This window comes from Poecilia mexicana, unplaced genomic scaffold, assembly GCF_051168715.1.
Source record: "Poecilia mexicana isolate PSO_F unplaced genomic scaffold, ASM5116871v1 scaffold_4, whole genome shotgun sequence".
NCBI classification, from domain to species: Eukaryota; Metazoa; Chordata; class Actinopteri; order Cyprinodontiformes; family Poeciliidae; genus Poecilia; species Poecilia mexicana.
In genome coordinates, this window is record NW_028263373.1 from 28,423,784 (window position 1) to 28,435,951 (window position 12,168).

At 37.8% G+C, this 12,168-nt stretch overlaps 1 protein-coding gene across 1 annotated transcript; it reads left to right on the forward strand.

Annotated features, from left to right (window-relative positions):
* On the forward strand, positions 1 to 11,875 carry LOC106921339 (synapse-associated protein 1). Its single transcript, XM_014992963.2, has 9 exons — positions 1 to 354; positions 465 to 583; positions 666 to 732; positions 9,599 to 9,672; positions 9,771 to 9,910; positions 10,033 to 10,154; positions 10,941 to 10,993; positions 11,098 to 11,227; positions 11,327 to 11,875. Exons 1-9 carry the CDS (start codon positions 162 to 164, stop codon positions 11,452 to 11,454), a joined length of 1,026 nt encoding a protein of 341 aa, XP_014848449.2. The 5' UTR covers positions 1 to 161; the 3' UTR covers positions 11,455 to 11,875.
* The last annotated feature ends 293 nt before the right edge of the window (positions 11,876 to 12,168 follow it).

Sequence of the window (12,168 nt, forward strand, 5' to 3'; positions counted from 1 at the left end):
AATTATATATCACAACGGCCTGCCATACCGGTAACGTTCTCATCCGTTTCAAGGAAATAAGTTAGCGGCCAGACGCAGTCAGCTTCCAATAGGGGAACTAAAAGAGTCACAATAAGCTTATCTGAGAAGGAGTTTATTTTGTTAACCTTCAGTTTAAAGATATGCTAAAGAACTGGGGAGCCTGGCTGGGTAAAGAAAACGAAAATGACCAAGTTAAAGAAAAACGGCAGCGTGTTGTTGGTAAAAAGAGGAGGGACGATAACCCGTTGGAATATGACGAAGAAAAACAAACAAATATTGCCGAAAAAGACACTGAACTATCCCAGCTTCTTCAAAAAACTCACAGTTTAAGTGGTAAGTTAGCTTATAGCAGAGGGCTTTTACATTCTACTCTGGTTATTTTTATGTGCTCGTTTATGTAAGCTAATAAGCTTGAATACTTTTTGCCATTTTCCCCCTTGCAGACTCCATATTTAACTTTGCCAGCAAAGCTTCTAAGAAACTGACGGAGTCTGTTGTAGAAACAGCACAAAGCCTCAGGAAAAGCGTGGAGGAGGGCAAACTAAACGAGTTTATAGATAAGGTGAGAACTCGTTCTGTGTGTCCTTTGATTGTTGTTTGTAATAGTTGGAGGAATAACCTGCGATTTATCTTCCTGCCCTCAGACCATCCTGGGTGATTTTCAGAAAGAGCAGGACAAGTTTGTTCTTGAGAGAAAAACTAAAAAAATTGGTAAGTAGCCTCCTTTAGTTGTTAGATATAATGAAATGTGTGAAGCTACATGCTAATGTAGGGTTGGACGGTATGGCTGAAAAACTTAGCACGATATAAGCGTTTCATACAACTCGATATTGATGATTATTTTTGTAGTATGGATGTATTTATTTATTTATTTAAATATCTAAAATACAGCCAAACTGATGGTGTAACATTTCCTGTTTTAGCCAGTTTTCACGCCAAGCCGTGTTTTTTTGAGTGTGTGTGTGTGTGTGTGTGTGTGTGTGTGTGTGTGTGTGTGTGTGTGTGTGTGTGTGTGTGTTTAAGCAGCTACGAGGCATGGTGGTAAAACCTTAAGGTGCTGCTTCAAGTTTACAGGTTGTTGCTTGGTAACCAAAGAGCGAGTGAGTGAGTGAGTTAGTTGATGCCACCAGCCTTGCTTAGCTCGCTCTTTTTTCAAATGAAATCTAACTGATAAAAGTAACTGTAGCAATGAAAGTATCAAGTAACAAAAAAATAGTAACATTAGTATCCATTTAAAGCAACTGTAGCAATGACGGTATCAGGCAAGAACAAACAGGTGTTACGTCAATCCGCGTTTCCCCATCAGATACGGTTCCCCCTGAGTTTTCTTGCCGCTCCGCACCGCCCAGGCGGCAAAATACGCGCGTGCTCGTGACGAGCACTGAGAAAGCACGCGCGTGGAAAGCACGCGCTTGTTCGGCGCGCTTGTCTGAGGAACTACGGACACCGTGAAAGCTCAAACAACATGTTTCGGCAAAGTTGTCACACTTTCTTCACGTTTTTCGGGAAACTAATAATAATAATAATAATAATATAAGAAGAAGAAGAGTAATAATAATAATACAAAACGTATATATTATAATTATTTTAAATTTAAATATATGTTGAGCATATATATATGTATATATATATATATATATATATATATGTTATACATATTATAATTATAATACATAATATATATATTTTATATATATTATAATTATAATGAATTACATATATTATAATTATAATACATAATATGTTATATATATTATAATTATAATAAGTAATATATATATTATAATTATAATAAGTAATATATATATGTTATATATATTATAGATAGATAGATAGATAGATAGATAGATAGATAGATAGATAGATAGATAGATAGATAGATAGTGCTATATGAATTAAAAACAGGGCAATGCATTTTAATGCTCAATATTACCCATCAGACATGGCCATATTTCACCCATCAGATAGCGTTCCCCCTTTTTTACAGTGGGGAAACGGTATCTGATGGCCACAGTTCACCCATCAGATAGCGTTCCCCCTATGTTAAAATCACCCATCAGATAGTGTTCCCCTTGTTTTACAGTGGGGAAACGGTATCTGATAAAGACATTTCACCCATCAGATAGCGTTCCCCCTTTTTTACAGTGGGGGAACGGTATCTGATGGCCACATTTCACCCATCAGATACCGTTTCCCCACTGTAAAACAAGGGGAACGCTATCTGATGGGTGATTTTAACATAGGGGGAACGCTATCTGATGGGTGATTTTAACATAGGGGGAACACTATCTGATGGGTGAACTGTGGCCATCAGATACCGTTTCCCCACTGTAAAACAGGGGGAACGCTATCTGATGGGTGAAATGTGGCCATTAGATACCGTTCCCCCACTGTAAAACAGGGGGAACGCTATCTGATGGGTGATTTTAACATAGGGGGAACACTATCTGATGGGTGAACTGTGGCCATCAGATACCGTTTCCCCACTGTAAAACAGGGGGAACGCTATCTGATGGGTGAAATGTGGCCATTAGATACCGTTCCCCCACTGTAAAACAGGAGGAACGCTATCTGATGGGTGATTTTAACATAGGGGGAACACTATCTGATGGGTGAACTGTGGCCATCAGATACCGTTTCCCCACTGTAAAACAGGGGGAACGCTATCTGATGGGTGAAATGTGGCCATTAGATACCGTTCCCCCACTGTAAAACAGTGGGAACGCTATCTGATGGGTGAAATGTCTCCATCAGATACCGTTTCCCCACTGTAAAACAAGGGGAACACTATCTGATGGGTGATTTTAACATAGGGGGAACTAGGGCTGTTGTAAACGAATATTTTAGTAATCGAGTAATCTATCGATTATTCTTACGATTAATCGAGTAATCGGATAAAAAAATAAATAAAATGAAATATTGGTAAATCTGGCATAATACCGGTGTTACTATCAGATATCAATATCAGTCCAATTTTTCATATTTGAGCATCCCTAACAGTTGCTTTTTTGTAGTTTAGAAAACTAACCTGTAACAATAATAGCTCACTTTCTAAGTTAACCAGAAGAAAAGTTATAGAAAAATCTGAAATTATATTGAATTTAATAACAAAGAGGCAGGCTCACAAATATGCTTGTAAAAAATGTCTACAATCCAGCTTTTAGTTTATGTATTCATCTTCAGTGAGTTTAATAGATTAATTAAACTCACCTTGCCACCTAACCTGTCACGCTTTGGGTTTGAAAATACGGGAAATGCCGCCTGGAGTGGGAGGAGAGGGCGAATGAACGAACGTAAGATGGGGTGGAGGGGAGGAAATAGACCAGCGGACTGACGAACCGTTAGACCGGGGGACGAACACGGGGGGGAGCAATACGGGATATTTACGACACCTTCACTGGTCACACTCAGAAACTCATCTACCAGCCATGTACGATGCGCTCCGCCACCCGTTTCTTCAGACCGGGATATGAAATTTATTGTGCGGTTCGTCGGTAAAGCTACATTTACACGGTAAGCATCAGCTACTCAGCCGCCCGCCCTGTTCAGTCTATCCGCTCACCTCAGCGCTCTTCCCGCCGTTCGCTTTCAACCAGCAGCCCCGCAGGAGAAATGCTGCCGTACTCCAGGCATTCCCCAGTCATTTTAAGGATGCTTATTGGTTCCCCAAAAACGATAAAAAGTCGGGCATTATCATCAATCAATAAAATCCCCACGGGCCAATCTTGAAGATTGGACTTTATGCCGCTGAGACTTAGCTTTTGTCAACAACTCAGAGGCGGAAGTGAGAGCTCCGCGCAACGCAAATGAAGTCCCGGCCGGAACACGGTGCGCTAACTAATAAAACACAAATTAACGAAGCTTCGAGGCAGGTAAATTTTCCTCGAGGAATTTTAGTAATCGAGGTACTCGAATCATTCGAGGAATCGTTTCAGCCCTAGGGGGAACGCTATCTGATGGGTGAACTGTGGCCATCAGATACCGTTTCCCCACTGTAAAACAGGGGAAACGGTATCTGATGGGTGAAATATGGCCATCAGATACCGTTCCCCCCTTTACCACAGGGGGAACGGTGTCTGATGGGTAATATTGAGCATTAAAATGCATTGCCCTGTTTTTAATTCATATAGCACTATCTATCTATCTATCTATCTATCTATCTATCTATCTATCTATCTATCTATCTATCTGTCTGTCTGTCTGTCTGTCTGTCTGTCTGTCTGTCTGTCTGTCTGTCTATCATTATAATATATATATTTATTATAATTATAATATATATAAAATATATAAAATATATATTATGTATTATAATTATATGTATAACATTATATATATATATATATATATATATATATATATATATATATATAAAATTTATTATAATTATTAGTATTATTAATTTCACGCAAAAACGTGAAGAAAGTGTGACAACTTTGCCGAAGCATGTTATTTGAGCTTTCACGGTGTCCGTAGTTCCCCAGATAAGCGCCCCGAACAAGCGTGTGCTTGCTACGCGCGTGCTTTCTCAGTGCTCATCACGAGCACGCGCGTATTTTGCCGCGTGGGCGGGGCGGAGCGGCAAGAAGACGAAGGGGGAACCGTATCTGATGGGGAAACGCGGATTGACGTAACACCTGTAACATTAGTATCCATTTACTTACCGTCCTAGTTAGTCTTGCACTGGCATCTTCAGCTTCGTACTGCCGGATGATCTGGAACAGTCTACGGTATTTTTCTGCTGTATTTCTCCTGGCAATACGTAGAAGTCCTTCGGCATTTTGCCTTCTGAGGATAACTTGTTGACGGAATTTAATTAATTGTATGAGGTTGATGAGCAGCAAAATTAGCTCCCTGTCATCCATTGTTGAGTCGTCGTTGTCGTCGTAGTAGTAGTAGTATTAAGTAGTCTTCTTCTTCTTTATTATATTGACAGTTGGCAAACAACCAAAGGAAGCATTACCCCCACCAACTGGTAAAGGTTGTGGACCCCATTGTTTTGTTGAAAAAAATGACCCAGTTCTATGCAAACACAACAGGGCTGCAGTACTGGTGGGACCGGACCGAAGCGGGCCGGGCCGGTGTTATGCCCAGAAACGCATGCCTGCCCAAAATTGCATCCCCTCTCGCGGGAGCGCGCATCGCTCTGTTCTCTCGCATATTGACGAGAAAACGGACTGAAATATGACCGAAGAGGAAATTTTAAAGATATTTGTAACATTATCACGTTTCTTAACCATGTAATCCCTAAAATGGTGGGTTTTATTTCGCAAATTACTTGAAATAAATACGGTTTTTACACCTTTATTGACACATATGAGTCGAACTTTTTTTCAGTCCGTGTCTGTTGAAAACGTTCTCCGCAAATGGTTTGAGATTCTGTTTTTTCTTTTGATACCATAACAGCTTAAAAGCATTACAAAACAGAGGTCCATTATGTAGAACATTTTACATCATGCTTAACTTTCTAGTCTGTTAATGTAGGTGGAAATGCATTTTAATTTATGAGCCTGAAAATATTTGCATCCATCCTGTTGATATAAAAATTATAGCATTAGCTCAGAGAACAAGTGTCATTACGTAGAAAAGGTGAAATCCTTTCAGCTCTTTATTTCTCCAAGTTAGCACAGGGATGCATTTTTTTTGGCAATTTGCTTTTCCAACCTGCCAAAATATGCATCCCCTCGCTATCCTCCCCAAATATTATCCTATTGATATAAAACTTATACCAGTAGTTCATGGAACTACTCTGATTATGTAGAAAAAGTTATTTTCCCTTAACTTTTTAATTCTTCAATTTAACACAGGGATGCATTTTTGGGCAATATGGATTTCCAGCCTGCCAAAATATGCATCCCCTCTTTATTTTCCTCAAATATTATCCTATTGATTTAAAACTTATACCAGTAGTTCTTAGAACTACTCTGATTATGTAGAAAAAGTTATTTTCCCTTAACTCTTTAATTCTTCAATTTAACACAGGGATGCATTTTGGGGCAATATGGATTTCCAGACTGCCAAAATATGCATCCCCTCTCTATCCTCCCCAAATATTATTCTAGTGATTTAAAACTTATACCAGCTGTTCATGGAACTATTCTGGTTATGTAGAAAAAGTTATTTTACCCTTAACATTTTATTTCTCAAAGTTAGAATAGGGATGCATTTTTTGGCAATATGGATTTTGACTCTGCGAAAATATGCATCCCCTCTCTATTTTCCCCAAATATTATCCTATTGATATAAAACTCATACCAGTAGTTTACAGAACTACTCTGATTATGTAGAAAAAGTTATTTCACTCTTAAATCTTTAATTTTTCAATTTAACACAGGGATGCATTTTTCTCAACATACATGCCTTGTTTATTGTCCCCCATATATGAAACTTATGTATTACATATAATTTTCATGTAGGATGGTCAGTTATGATATTTTTTTATATCGGTACAAAAGTCATGTTGAACATTTTTATTTATTGTTGTCATAATAAATCACACTTTATAATGTTCACAAAATTGTCTGTATTGTGATTGTAAATGGTTCCCCTTATTACAGTTTTTCATTTTATTTTTATTTATTGAGAGCATCATTAAATATGAATGTATTTGAATTGATTGTTTGACACATTGTGTTGTATGCACTTAAAATTCATACTTGTCTATATTACCAGTGTACTTCTCATTCGTATTGCATGTATTTCAATCAATCACTCAAATTTTATTTGTATAGCACATTTCAGCAGCAAGGCTTTTCCAAAAGTTACTGTTATGAATACCATTTCATTGAAGTTAATAATTGTTTTTTTTTTTTTTCATTTTTATGTTAAACCAAAATAAAAAAATTTGTATATGCTTTACATTTAGCAAGGTTGCATGTCAGATTTATTTCCTTCACTATCTTAGCAACAGTGATAATAAACATGACTTTTGTACCGATATAAAAAAATATCATAACTGACCATCCTACATGAAAATTATATGTAATACATAAGTTTCATATATGGGGGACAATAAACAAGGCATGTATGTTGAGAAAAATGCATCCCTGTGTTAAATTGAAAAATTAAAGATTTAAGAGTGAAATAACTTTTTCTACATAATCAGAGTAGTTCTGTAAACTACTGGTATGAGTTTTATATCAATAGGATAATATTTGGGGAAAATAGAGAGGGGATGCATATTTTGGCAGAGTCAAAATCCATGTTGCCAAAAAATGCATCCCTGTGCTAACTTGGAGAAATAAAGAGTTAAGGGTGAAATAACTTTTTCTACATAATCAGAGTAGTTCCATGAACAGCTGGTATAAGTTTTAAATCACTAGAATAATATTTGGGGAGGATAGAGAGGGGATGCATATTTTGGCAGTCTGGAAATCCATGTTGCCAAAAAATGCATCCCTGTGCTAACTTTAAGAAAAAAAAGTTAAGTGTGAAACATATTTTTCTACATAATCAGAATAGTTCTGTAAACTACTGGTATGAGTTTTATATCAATATGATAATATTTGGGGAGAATAGAGGGGGGATGCATATCGTGGCAGGCTGGAAATCCATGTTGCCAAAAAATGCATCCCTGTGCTAACTTTAAGAAATAAAGAGTAAAGAGTGAAATAACTTTTTCTACATAACCAGAGTAGTTCCATAAACTTCCTGTATGGGTTTTATATCAATAGGATAATATTTGAGGAGAATAGAGGGGATGCATATCGTGGCAGGCTGGAAATCCATATTGCCAAAAAATGCATCCCTGTGCTAACTTTGAGAAATAAAATGTTAAGGGTAAAATAACTTTTTCTACATAACCAGAATAGTTCCATGAACGACTTGTATAAGTTTTATATTAGTAGGATAATATTTGAGGAGAATAGAGAGGGGATGCATATTTTGGCAGGCTGGAAATCCATATTGCCCAAAAATGCATCCCTGTGTTAAATTGAAGAATTAAAGAGTTAAGAGTGAAATAACTTTTTCTACATAATCAGAGTAGTTCTAAGAACTACTGGTATAAGTTTTAAATCAATAGGATAATATTTGAGGAAAATAAAGAGGGGATGCATATTTTGGCAGGCTGGAAATCCATATTGCCCAAAAATGCATCCCTGTGTTAAATTGAAGAATTAAAAAGTTAAGAGTCAAATAACTTTTTCTACATAACCAGAATAGTTCCATGAACTACTGGTATAAGTTTTATATCGATAGGATAATATTTGGGGAGGATAGAGAGAGGATGCATATTTTGGCAGGTTGGAAAAGCAAATTGCCAAAAAAAAAAAAAGCATCCCTGTGCTAACTTGGAGAAATAAAGAGCTGAAAGGATTTCACCTTTTCTACGTAATGACACTTGTTCTCTGAGCTAATGCTATAATTTTTATATCAACAGGATGGATGCAAATATTTTCAGGCTGATGAATTAAAATGCATTTCCTCCTACATTAACAGACTAGAAAGTTAAGCATGATGTAAAATGTTCTACATATTGGACCTCTGTTTTGTAATGCTTTTAAGCTGTTTTAAGCTATCTAAAAACAAAGCAGAGAATTTCAAACCATTTGCGGAGAACGTTTTCAACAGAGACGGACTGAAAAAAAGTTCGACTCATGTGTCAATAAATGTGTAAAAACCGTATTTATTTCAAGTAATTTGCGAAATAAAATCAACCATTTTAGGAATTACATGGTTAAGAAACGTGATAATGTTACAAATATCTTTAAAATTTCCTCTTCGGTCATATTTCAGTCCGTTTTCTCGTCAATATGCGAGACTTTAGAGCGAGAGGGGATGCAATTTTGGGCAGGCATGCGTTTCTGGGCATAACACCGGTCGGACAGTGCCATGCAGTGCAAAAGGGACAAAAGTTTAGAGCGGCTAAAGCCTGTCCTCTTGTCTACTTCTCCCAGAATGCTGTGCAGTTTTGGATCGAAGTTCAGTGAATATTAACTTAAGTCGGTGACCAAATCAATAACCACGTCTGCCTCTTTTTTTGTAAAAACTCTACATACATATTTGCAAAATTATATAAGGTATAGCAAACCACGAAGCTAGGGGTGTTATGCTAGGTGAAATACATCGGCACTGCTCTAATTGGAGGTAGTTCCTTTTGTTGGAGGCCAGCAAGGAAGATATACCGCGAAGCTGTGTGTGTGAGCTTGATAACCTCTTCCAAATGTGCCGCAGTTCCCAGAGCTTCTACAGCTGTTAGAAGAGGATAACAATTAATTGAGGAAAAATGAAACGGCACCTGTAGGAAGCAGTCGTATCTCTACTGGGAAGAAAAATATTTAAAGGCTAAATTTAGATGCATGAAGTCAGTGTTGGTGACATGACAGGAAATAGCTGAATAAACCCGGAACTGTTTAAACCGGAAGTCTTCCGCGGCTTAAACAGTTCTGCGAAACTCGGAAAATTGGGGGTTTTCAACATTTTTAAATCCATCAATAAACGATGGGTTTACGTTATGGCTTTTCACACATCTTCACTGGAGTTGCTAAATAAATATGGCCGTTATTGTACCTTTTGAATTAAAAATGGCAGCTCGTAGAGCCTGTATTCACAATCTAAATAACAGAGATATTGTTTGTAGGTGTGCCTGTGCCACCGTGGGTCGGCTACGATGAAGAGGACCTCATACAGGAGCAAATCTTAGCCCTCTCAGCTGTCAGTACCGCCATAAAACTTCAACAGTATATCTAGTGATGAAAACAAACAAACAAAAAATAACTGTAACTCTGTTGTTTGATTTCAACGGACGGCAGGACAAAAGGAATTTTTTACGAAACCCTCCCGCTGGCGTGCAGTTTCATTTCGACTTTGAGCAAACGTATCCCGTCGCCTTGGCAATGCTGGAGGAAGACGAGCTCCTCAGGAAGATGCGTTTCCATCTGGTCCCCAAAGAGTGAGAATGCTTCACTGGTGGCCTACTGTTCAATATTTGGAGTGTTTTATTTCAAAGAAGAAGAAAAAAAAACATAAATGAATGGAGTATGTTTTCTTTTCTTAATATATTTTTGGGTTTAGGTTGAAGGAAGAAAACTTCTGGAGGAATTACTTCTATCGAGTCTCTTTGATTAAACAATCGGCTCAGCTCACAGCTCTAACGGCACAGCGGGACTCAAAATGTCTGGATTCTGATCGGACAGGTACAATCCGCCGTCATGTGCAGCTTTAAATTTTTTTTTGTTTTTTTTTTTTTACTGGTTAACATTTAGAACAGTATCCAGTATCATACACATATTCCTTAAACTTGAATGTATTTTTTTTACATTAAGACATGACATTTTAGTATTTTTTCTTTCCTTTTTTTTTTTTAAACAAATAAAACTGAAAAGTGTGGCGTGCATTTGTACACCCCTCACACAAATCCAAGTAAAAGCCAAAGCGAAAACAACCTTCGACCAGAGGTGTTCAAAGTGTGGCCTGGGAGGCCATATGTTCTCCCTTTCACGTAGTTAAGGTCTAAACAATTCAAACATGTGAATATACTTTGATCTTGCAGATCTGGGTGTCTGTTAATTGCCTTTCCTAGCCACTAGAAGGCTTTCCTCCTTTATTGCGTTTTCAATGGAGGAAAGCACATGGTCATGTTCAGAGTGACGTGCAGCTAGCTTCCCATCTGGAAAATCATATTCTAGGTCTCATCTGGCCAGAACACCTTCTCCTGCATGTTTTTTTTTTTAAAGGTTTTGTTGGCTCTAGTGGCCTTTACTTGAAAGTAGTTTGACAGGAAAGAGGGTTATGAGAGAGGGGGAAGACATGTGGCAAATGTCACCAGGCTGGGAATCAAACCTGCAACCACCAGCATGAGGACTAAGGCCTCAATGCATGGGTTGTGCTTTGCCCCTGCACCACCACAGCAGCTCTCCTCCTGCATGTTTTGTACTTTGAAAAAGCAAAAACACTCACAGTTTGATGTTGCATCTCTCCAGGTGTAGTTAAACATCCGTGCTCCCCAACTGTCCAAAAACCCACACAGAATGAGGTAATTCATAAATTTTTTTCAAAGCGTGAACATAGCTGAAGTTTTTCTTTGGAAATAACTATATGAAATACAACTAATCCCACATTTTGTTTGTGCCGGCGAAGGTCGACAAGAAGGTCTCCACCAGGCTGCCCATGTCTAAGTTTGTGATTAATGCTTTAAAGTCGTCCACGATTAATGAGGAGGAGCTGTGCAAACGTCCAGTTTTGGACAAAACGGAACTGAAAAAACATGGTAAATCTTTGGCTTTAGCCATAGCACGAAAAATTTCTAAACCGTTTTGCTTTAGAGTTCAGTCATTTCACAGTTTTTGTTTTTTTTTTTTTTTTTTAGACGTCATTCCTGAGTGGGAGAGAGAGCTGCAGGAGGAGCTGGAGGAGTACGATGTGTTGCCCGATACCGAGATCCACGATGAAGCCTGGGACAGAGAGATCGAAGAGCTGCTTAACGAGGAACTGTGATAACGGCCTCACCAGCATCACGATGAGAACGACCATCACATTAGTTATCCTCTAAGAAGTCTAGAGTTACCGATTAACGTCCTTTGTCAGGCCGTGATGCGACTATCAGAAAGTCCTGACCTCGTTTGGACAATAAAGCTCAGGAAGTTGTTGCCGTTTCAGTTTCCTCCTTTCAACTCCAACCTGAAACCGCTTGTATTCTGATGGAGTCGCTGTGACTAACGCTGGAGACATGTTGTGAGGTGTTTTACCCAGAATTCCCTCGCTGGGCAAAAGCCGAGTTGGGACGAGCCAGCAGAATAAGCAGTATTTCAAAAGAACTTATGTTTTATAAACAATATTACTTGTTAATAATTTGGTGTTGAGAGATGAGCGTTTTTTTCTGAAAACGAACTGCCACGAAGAATAAATCAGATTTTTACTTTTGTGTTGAATGTCTGTTTTATATTATATTTACCACCAATGACAAAAAAAATGTTCACTTTTCTGCAAAATTCACCAACTGCAAAATTCTTGTTAAAGTAGTGTAAGATAAGTAGTATTTCAAAAGAACTTATGTTTTATAAACAAAATTACTTGTTAATAATTTGGTGTTGAGAGATGAGCGTTCTTTTTTTGTGTGGTAATGAACTGCCATGAAGAATAAATCAGATTTTTACTTTTGTGTTCAACATCCGTTTTAAAATATATTTACCACTGATAAAAAAAAGAAAA

Bases quoted from the DNA above. Each gene is read 5' to 3' on its own strand.
- LOC106921339 (XM_014992963.2), top strand. From the start codon at position 162: ATGCTAAAGAACTGGGGAGCCTGGCTGGGTAAAGAAAACGAAAATGAC. The intron at 733-9,598 runs GTAAGTAGCCTC...TATTGTTTGTAG, and splicing joins GAGAAAAACTAAAAAAATTG to GTGTGCCTGTGCCACCGTGG. The intron at 10,994-11,097 runs GTAATTCATAAA...GTGCCGGCGAAG, and splicing joins AAAAACCCACACAGAATGAG to GTCGACAAGAAGGTCTCCAC.